Source organism: Mixophyes fleayi, chromosome 7 (assembly GCF_038048845.1).
Source record: "Mixophyes fleayi isolate aMixFle1 chromosome 7, aMixFle1.hap1, whole genome shotgun sequence".
Classification (NCBI taxonomy): Eukaryota; Metazoa; Chordata; class Amphibia; order Anura; family Limnodynastidae; genus Mixophyes; species Mixophyes fleayi.
Genome location: NC_134408.1, coordinates 153,947,999 through 153,958,187, shown reverse-complemented (window position 1 = coordinate 153,958,187; position 10,189 = coordinate 153,947,999). Strand labels below are relative to the sequence as shown.

Sequence of the window (10,189 nt, the reverse complement as noted above, 5' to 3'; positions counted from 1 at the left end):
GAAGCAGAGACGTTTCTGTACTTATAATGTACAACCTAACACTGTGCTGGTCCTTCTCCTCTATAATACACCATTCCTAGCACAGCCACAAGGACCTGCTCCCGCCTCCCAGAAACAACACAATCTGGTGACAATTTACATTTTATTCTCCATTCTCCCAGCACACAGGTTGTCTGTCAGCGCGTAGAACAGACACGCCGGCGCCCGGCCTTGCAGCGTCGCACACACACGCCAGAGAGAGAGCGCTGCAGGCAGAGCGTTATCACACAGCTCAGTATTACACACACTGATTGGAAGACGACATTCAGAAGAGAATAAGGCACCACGCCCACAACGCACATTGTCCGCATCGCCAGCAATCCTGAACTGTTACTGCAGGAACGGCAATAAGAGGGGGTCAGTGTCTACCTGAATATATAACGTCTGACTGCGTCAGCAGCTGGCACTGAGCTTGTTACGGTAGATTGAGGCCTGTTCCAGCTTCAGGGCAAATGTAACTACTTTTTTTTTTCCCTTTTCTTTGCAAAGAAAATAAATATTGTTGAGGGTAACGCTAGAGCGAAAATGGGGTTATGGTAGAAGAGAGTTAATGGTACTGTGTCGTGGCGAATCCACCAACAGCCGGGGCCGCGAGCCGAGGAACTGCGGCCTGGTACAGATAACAGCGTACGGAGGTCTCTAACGCACAGCAAATTAGTTATATACACTTTAAAGACAAAAAAAATAAATTGTTTGTTCGGTTTATACACATTCCACAAGCAGCCCCTTCCCCTAGTGGGGGGTCCAGAGATCATGTGTGCAGGGAAAGGGTTAAGCCTATCGTGAGATATTTATCAAATCAACCCAAAACAAAAGCAGATTTTGTGTTCCATCCTGTGCGGCACAGACGCCCAACCACAGATGTGACCCATTTCCTGATCCACGGAGAGGCCAAGAAGCTGGAAACACTGAAGGCCGATGTCTTTCATCCACCCTCCAGCAGCCCAGAGACTGGGAAAATGAAAACAGGCAAATTAATACTGCATGGAGCGCTGCACGGGTTCACGGGAGGTCAGTTGTGGAACAGAGAAGACGTCTCCACCGAGGGAATCCTGAGTGTCCGAGTGGAGAAGACCAGAGCAAGAGATGATAGAACAGATTAACACTGAGCCATGGTTCCTCCTCCCTGGGTGTAGGTCATCTGTCCCCCCCCTTAGTCCCGTCATCCCAGGTGGTCTCTCTGCACCCGCTGAGTCCAGCCGTGGGGGCATCTTGTCCGCTCAGAGTCTCTCAGGTTATAGTTACAGCGCAGAATTCAAGCTCTTCCACAAAGGTTTGTTATAGACCCATCCGTCGCCCTGTAAGAGTGAGAACAGGTACGTCTTTACTAAGGAGATTCTGTTTCTACAAACATCTGGTAGATGGAACGTACCGAATTGTAACTTCATTCATTACCTTGTCCAACACTGTAACCGCACCTGAAATATCCTCTCTCAGCTCTATTAGTGACAGTAACTGTAAATACAATGTATCAAACCTGCTCTACACGTAAATCAGGGACAGTGACATGATGTGAGGAGGGGAATGGAGGCAGCAGGAAGCCACAGACTGAGAGTTATATAGTGGAAGGAGCAGGGTCCCCCAGCAGCACACAGTATATCAGGAGATGAGTGATGTGTTAGTGAGGACAGGGCTGCATGGGACAGGGGCAGTGACATGATGTGAGGAGGGGAATGGAGGCAGCAGGAAGCCACAGACTGAGAGTTATATAGTGGAAGGAGCAGGGTCCCCAGCAGCACAGAGTATATCAGGAGATGAGTGATGTGTTAGTGAGGATAGGGCTGCATGTGACATGATGTGAGGAGGGGAATGGAGGCAGCAGGAAGCCACAGAATGAGAGTTATATAGTGGGAGGAGCAGGGTCCCCAGCAGCACAGAGTATATCAGGAGATGAGTGATGTGTTAGTGAGGACAGGGCTGCATGGGACAGGGGCAGTGACATGATGTGAGGAGGGGAATGGAGGCAGCAGGAAGCCACAGAATGAGAGTTATATAGTGGAAGGAGCAGGGTCCCCAGCAGCACAGAGTATATCAGGAGATGAGTGATGTGTTGGTGAGGACAGGGCTGCATGTGACAGGGGTAGTGACATGATGTGAGGAGGGGAATGGAGGCAGCAGGAAGCCACAGACTGAGAGTTATATAGTGGAAGGAGCAGGGTCCCCAGCAGCACAGAGTATATCAGGAGATGAGTGATGTGTTAGTGAGGATAGGGCTGCATGTGACATGATGTGAGGAGGGGAATGGAGGCAGCAGGAAGCCACAGAATGAGAGTTATATAGTGGGAGGAGCAGGGTCCCCAGCAGCACAGAGTATATCAGGAGATGAGTGATGTGTTAGTGAGGACAGAGCTGCATGTGACAGGGGCAGTGACATGATGTGAGGAGGGGAATGGAGGCAGCAGGAAGCCACAGACTGAGAGTTATATAGTGGAAGGAGCAGGGTCCCCAGCAGCACAGAGTATATCAGGAGATGAGTGATGTGTTAGTGAGAACAGGGCTGCATGTGACAGGGGCAGTGACATGATGTAAGGAGAGTAATGGAGGCAGCAGGAAGCCACAGACTGAGAGTTATATAGTGGAAGGAGCAGGGTCCCCAGCAGCACAGTGTAGTACTGAGAGGCTCCTGTCACACCGTTGTGATTCCACTTGTTACAGTACAGTAGAAAATCAAAGCATACATCTGATTGGTTGCTAACACTTCCACGTCTCTCTTTTAGAATCTTTAGTAAATCTACCCCTAGGTCTGTTGATGTCTCAGATGATGGATGGAGCACTACAGAACCCAGGGAAAAAAACAGTAACCCCCCCCCCCCCCCCCATATAAAACTCCGATCCCTCCCTGAGTGATAAATATAACATCCTCTGTGAAACAAATTACGGGAAATTGATTAATCTTCACAACACACGAGACCAAGGAAATACCTCTTTTGAAAAGTACTTGGTTTCCCACGGTGCCTCGGTCTCCGCCCGGTGCCTCTCCTCGGCTCTCTGACGTTCCTCTAGTGTCCTTTTGTGCTCTGTCGCCTTCTCAATATTTTTTGCTGTCAGTGCTTCTGTCACATGAGCCCACAGCCTCCTGGAGACACAAGAAACACAGATTTATAATTACTCTTCAATGTAGGGATCATATCATGTAACTGCAAAATGTAAGAGAGCGAGAAACTCCAGCTCTGTAATACGTGGGCTCCGGTATAGCGGTGTTGATGGGAGCCATACGGTGCATTTATATCTCACTAAATGTCGCGCTGAATCCACAGAGGTTTATATACTGCTGCTGAGGGCGGCGCTTCCCTATCTGGCATCACTTCATCCATCTCTGCAATTGGTTACAATTGTACTGAAAATAATCTGCATACAATGTAACCTTGTGTGACACAGTGACAACAACTGTTATAATACATTGCGTACAGTATATCAGAGATTACAAGTCCCTCTGCACCTAGAACTCTGCCTTTTACATCACAAGTTCAATAGTCTCCATAACTGGCCGCTCCGGGAACTGAGCGCAGTTCCACAGATGCACAAGAGCACTCACCTGGACTCGAACAGCCCCTGCTTCTCCACCGGCCGCACCCTCTTCTTCGTCACCGGGAGTTTAGTCAGATCCACAGATCGGGTCTCCCCGTTGCTATAGGAGAACTCCATGATACTGTTCCACTCGCCCTGAATCTTACACACCAGGGTGTTTGTTGGGTTGTGCTTCACCTCGCCGGTCACCCTAAATAAACACAGAAAACATATCACCTTGTGTACAAATCATTTATTACATTTATTCTGAACCAGCACAAAACATGTTTTCTTGACGCTTATATCTGAGAATGTTATTTGTGAAGACAGAAGATCTACAGCCATTACCATAACAAGTCAGCGGGGGCTGTTCATCCAACATGGCAGCTCCCACTCATCGCAAGAAATGTAATTACAGTGAGAAGTGCGCTTTTATCTGGAGGCGATGGAAACGGAGAGTGCTGAGCGGACACTACGGCTGGCAGAGCAGAGGGAGAGGATACGCACTGGAACGCAGATCATTGTGGTATTACCTGTGTAACTTGCCTCCATAGAACGGTTTAGTGTGAAAGGTGATGGCTGAGGAGTATCCAGACTTGACGCAGTTCACGTTCACCTTTCCCCCCAGTTCCACCCAGGGCACGGTCAGGATGGAGCGGGCATACGCACAGGGCAGGGTGAAGGAATATTCCTCATCGTGCTCCAAGAGATACAGGATACCTGGGAAGGTAAGTGAGAATCAGGCACACGCTCCCCATACGGCTCTATGGGTTAGAAGCTCAGGTCTGTCCTGTCTCTGGGAAATCTGAGGCCTTTACATACAATAAATACTGACTGGAAGATGAAGGGAAACAATCAGGGTAATGAGCGAGGAATGAAGCTGATAGGGGCAGACTGACACAAGTCTAAGAGCCTATTACTAAGGTTACTATTCGCACATTGCCAAGTGCGCTGCACTATTTACATTATCATGCGGCGCTGCTATCAATCACCTTCTCCAATCATCGTCACGCCAATGGACATCCCCATGAACTTGCTCTTGGTCCACACGTGTGTGTTGACGCACATTTTTTTCTCCGGACACTCTGCGTAGAACCCAGATACGGGAGGGTGGTGAGAAACCTGCTCAGCCACAAACCTGACCGCGTAGAAGTCCTTTTCCTCTGTTCCGGCCTCTTCTTGAAGCGAGGTCTGATCCTGTAGGTCCACAAGTGTCTCTGAAGATTTCGGGGTTTCAACTGAATCCTTGGGGACCTTCCAGGAGCAATGAAAGGATTCCCCGATGATGGGGTTGTACGGCTTCTTGGCCAAAGCCCCCTTGCGTCCCTCGTGGAATGAGGTCAGATAATACTCCACGAACCTCACCATGCGTTCTTCTGGGGTGAGTCCCCCACTGATGGACAGGAAAAGGTCTGGGTGGGACAGGAAGTCTGCGTACATCTCCAGCAAGGAACGCTTCTCCAGGATAAAGGTGGGAAGAACAACCTGAAACAGAGAAGACAACGTCTGACCACGGCCATAGGCGTATCTCAAGAATAAATCAGTGACATTAATGGCTGATACACGGGGATCCACTACAACACTCTCCATAAGAGGATAATTGTCAAGCTGAAATAAGTCTATAAAGAATATACTTTGCTTGGTGTGCTCCAAGATGACCACATACAAACATCTTGCGTCCAAGCGTAAGTGAGAACACTAATCTCAAGTTTTATTCCTTTAATTGTGTCTAGTACAAAACATATCTTTATAAAACCTCATTATAATACTCCTCTGTGCAGACAAGGCTATGAGCTTTGTATATTTCCCTTTTTGCCTCATCTCGGGCAATCTTGGACCATCAGGACCATGTTCATACCCCTAATTACATCACCAATCCTCCATGATGCCATGCCCAGTCCCGCCATAGAGATGTGGATTATCATACGTGAATAAGATGGTGAGGGATAAGGACAGAGACGAGAATGATGGCACTCTAGTGAATCATTGGCTCTGTCAGCGGGTTAAACACTGCAATTATATACTCCCCCAATAATCATAATCATAATAATACACAAAGGGTTAGTGTGAGAGGAAGAGACAGTCACAAATTTGTTTCAGACAGACGGAGATGGGGGTCTCTCAGAAATCCGCAAAGGAGGGGGGGTCTCACCCGTGTCAGATCCATGCCCAGTTTGAGTTGGGATAAGAGGTGCAGGATAACGCTGCGCTGTTCCTCCACAGCGCCCAGATCATCCTCTGTCAGGTCACACGAATCCTCCACCTCGTCCTCTGGGTTTATGTCTTCAGGTTCCTGCGGAAACAGAACAACTGTGGAACATGTGGCTTCTCCAATCACCAGTCATGTCTATCACCCCAAATACCCCAATCACCAGTCATGTCTATCACCCCAAATACCCCAATCACCAGTCAGACATGTCTATCACCCCAAATACCCCAATCACCAGTCATGTCTATCACCCCAAATACCCCAATCACCAGTCATGTCTATCACCCCAAATACCCCAATCACCAGTCATGTCTATCACCCCAAATACCCCAATCACCAGTCAGACATGTCTATCACCCCAAATACCACAATCACCAGTCATGTCTATCACCCCAAATACCCCAATCACCAGTCATGTCTATCACCCCAAATACCCCAATCACCAGTCATGTCTATCACCCCAAGTACCCCAATCACCAGTCATGTCTATCACCCCAAGTACCCCAATCACCAGTCAGTCATGTCTATCACCCCAAATACCCCAATCACCAGTCATGTTTATCACTCCAAATACCCCAATCACCAGTCATGTCTATCACCCCAAGTACCCCAATCACCAGTCAGTCATGTCTATCACCCCAAATACCCCAATCACCAGTCATGTCTATCACCCCAAATACCCCAATCACCAGTCATGTCTATCACCCCAAATACCCCAATCACCAGTCATGTCTATCACTCCAAATACCCCAATCACCAGTCATGTCTATCACCCCAAATACCCCAATCACCAGTCATGTCTATCACTCCAAATACCCCAATCACCAGTCATGTCTATCACCCCAAGTACCCCAATCACCAGTCAGTCATGTCTATCACCCCAAATACCCCAATCACCAGTCATGTCTATCACCCCAAATACCCCAATCACCAGTCATGTCTATCACCCCAAATACCCCAATCACCAGTCATGTCTATCACTCCAAATACCCCAATCACCAGTCAGACATGTCTATCACCCCAAATACCCCAATCACCAGTCAGACATGTCTATCACCCCAAATACCCCAATCACCAGTCAGACATGTCTATCACCCCAAATACCCCAATCACCAGTCAGAGTATTACACTATTACACCGAGTATACTGCTCATACACTGATATTTTATCATTAGTTGAATATTCTGCTATAATGCTGAGAAGGAGAGAAAGGAACGGACAGAATGGGGGGATCACATGTAGGGCAGAGGAATCTAATGAATAATCCACATTATTACTAGATGTAATGAACTCTAACACATGAAAACTAATGCAGGTTGATCCCGTGACAGTGGTAGCGGAGTACAACTTACATTCATTCACAAACGGCATCAGGCGTTAAATCACACAATCTGTGATCTGTAAAACCTCACAAATCCCAGTCACCATGGAACAGACAAGCTCTAAACTCAACACCCCAACAATACGTCTCCCCCAGTTATAGACAGAAGGATCGAGGCGATGGTAAATTCCCACTGTACAATTACTTATTCAGCAGCCAGTGGCCACATGCTGGTCACTCCCCTGATCTCAATCTGATGACCTCTATTTAAGTGAATATCTACTTATTATCTGATATTTAATAACAGTCACAGATGTTTTCATTTATCAGTAGAAATGAAAGTACATAAACAGCAGAGATTTCCCTGTAAATACTGATTTCCCGACACTGATCCCGGGCGTGACGACAGCTCACAGCTATAGATAGACGGACGGAGTGTCCGCAGCCGCACCTTGACCTGAAGTCATCGTACATAGCGCTTGTGACATAACACCAGCCATGTAGACTGGCTGCCAATAACTGACCTCTGCCGCAACATTAACTCCTTCAGCACTAGTGACTACATCACTGAATCTAAACACTTTCAGTAACTGTAGTAATCATGGCAGGAACGGGAGATTACAAGTATGATACATTGTAACAATCCACAGTCAGGACATATATAACTGTAACTATCGTTAGTCTTATTAGTAATAAAACGCTGAATGCACAAATCCACTGTAACCCGTACCAGCCAATGAGAGGCCAGCTTTCATTTGTTTAAGTGCATGACATAAATGAGGCAATCTGATTGGTTGGTATGGGTTCCAGGACATCAGCCCTCCATATACTGATAGGGTGTACATATTACTCTGCTTCTGATACATTGTTTCCTGTCTGCGGCAGTATTGTATAGACAGCATAACATTGGACCCCAAGGTTACCCGACAGGTAGCTGCCGACTGCGCCCCTGGAGGGTGGCTGATTCAACGCAGGACCTATAGAGAAAGTTGTCTCAATCGGAACCCCGAAACAATTACAAGGACCAAGATTGATGTCAGGAGAGGTCACATACCATAATCCAGCAGCGTCATCTCCCCGCACACCGGAGCTCACAGACACGCAGTCTAATTAATCAGCCGTTCAGACACGTTTCTGGTGCTGCAGGTTATAGAGGAACCAGACGCCCGTGGGGCACACAGGATCTTACCCTGCTCAGCTGGGTGGTCTCAGGCTCCCCCGGAGTCTCATTCAGCAAGTCCTGCTCTTTGCTCTCCTCTGCTCGGAAGTCGGGGTCTTCTCCATTCTCCAGGTGGTTGGACAGGAGGATCTTTGGTTCCAACCAATTGATCGTCATCCCTGAAGCAAAAGGAATTTCGCACTGAAAGTTGCTCATATTCCAGATGGAGCAGAGAGAGGGGATCGGCCCTCTGCCGTATAATCATCATTCAGGAACAACATAGAAGAGGCCACAGCTCTCTGGAGTTTATAATCCAGAGCAGCACAGGAGGAAGAGCCGCTTCTCTGAGCTCGGCAGCTGCACCTTTCTCAGGATAGAACCCTCCCAGTAATTAGCATATCACACGTCATTGGCGGGGGTGTTAGAGAACTACCTGGTACTGAGAGGTGTAATGTAACACCGGAGGCCGCAGCAAATTATGTTCTGCAAACAGGAGAGAGAAATATGTTCTAGTTCATGACTGCTGGACACATGGCTCAGGGACCCTGGTAACACACACACCTGCCGGGCACAGGTAACACACACACACACACCTGCCGGGCACAGGTAACACACACACCTGCCGGGCACAGGTAACACACACACCTGCCGGGCACAGGTAACACACACACACACACACACCTGCCGGGCACAGGTAACACACACACCTGCCGGGCACAGGTAACACACACACCTGCCGGGCACAGGTAACACACACACACACACACCTGCCGGGCACAGGTAACACACACACACACACCTGCCGGGCACAGGTAACACACACACACCTGCCGGGCACAGGTAACAAACACACACACACCTGCCGGGCACAGGTAACAAACACACACACACCTGCCGGGCACAGGTAACACACACACACACACCTGCCGGGCACAGGTAACACACACACCTGCCGGGCACAGGTAACACACACACCTGCCGGGCACAGGTAACACACACACACACCTGCCGGGCACAGGTAACACACACACACACCTGCCGGGCACAGGTAACACACACACACACCTGCAGAGTACAGGTAACACACACACACACACCTGCCGGGCACAGGTAACACACACACACACACACCTGCCGGGCACAGGTAACACACAGACACAGACACACACCTGCCGGGCACAGGTAACACACACACCTGCCGGGCACAGGTAACACACACACACAAACACACACACACCTGCAGAGTACAGGTAACACACAGACACACACCTGCCGGGCACAGGTAACACACAGACACACACCTGCCCGGCACAGGTAACACACAGACACAGACACACACCTGCCGGGCACAGGTAACACACAGACACACACCTGCCGGGCACAGGTAACACACAGACACAGACACACACCTGCCGGGCACAGGTAACACACAGACACACACCTGCCGGGCACAGGTAACACACAGACACACACCTGCCGAGTACAGGTAACACACAGACACACACCTGCCGAGTACAGGTAACACACACACCTGCCGGGCACAGGTAACACACACACACCTGCCGGGCACAGGTAACACACACACATCTGCCGGGCACAGGTAACACACACACATCTGCCGGGCACAGGTAACACACACACATCTGCCGGGCACAGGTAACACACACATCTGCCGGGCACAGGTAACACACACACACACACACACCTGCCGAGTACAGGTAACACACAGACACACACCTGCCGAGTACAGGTAACACACAGACACACACCTGCCGAGTACAGGTAACACACAGACACACACCTGCCGGGCACAGGTAACACTACCACAGACATACCTGCTGGACACATGACTCAGGGACCCTGGTAACACACACACCTGCCGGGCACAGGTAACACACAGACACACACCTGCCGGGCACAGGTAACACACAGACACAGGCACACACCTGCCGGG

General features: G+C 49.2%; 1 protein-coding gene across 3 annotated transcripts in view; it reads right to left on the bottom strand.

Annotated features, from left to right (window-relative positions):
* Positions 1-128: 128 nt before the first annotated feature.
* The window catches only part of OSBPL11 (oxysterol binding protein like 11), a 38,853-nt gene continuing 28,792 nt past the window's right edge, over positions 129-10,189 (bottom strand). For all 3 annotated transcript variants that reach the window (XM_075181252.1, XM_075181251.1, XM_075181250.1), the window contains exons 7-13: positions 8,266-8,414; positions 5,699-5,839; positions 4,539-5,031; positions 4,080-4,266; positions 3,575-3,757; positions 2,962-3,115; positions 129-1,337 (exon numbers count right to left, since the gene is read on the bottom strand). In XM_075181252.1, coding sequence (XP_075037353.1) covers positions 1,281-1,337; positions 2,962-3,115; positions 3,575-3,757; positions 4,080-4,266; positions 4,539-5,031; positions 5,699-5,839; positions 8,266-8,414 — 1,364 coding nt within the window. In that variant the 3' untranslated portion in view covers positions 129-1,280. The remainder of the gene's footprint in view (positions 1,338-2,961; positions 3,116-3,574; positions 3,758-4,079; positions 4,267-4,538; positions 5,032-5,698; positions 5,840-8,265; positions 8,415-10,189) is intronic.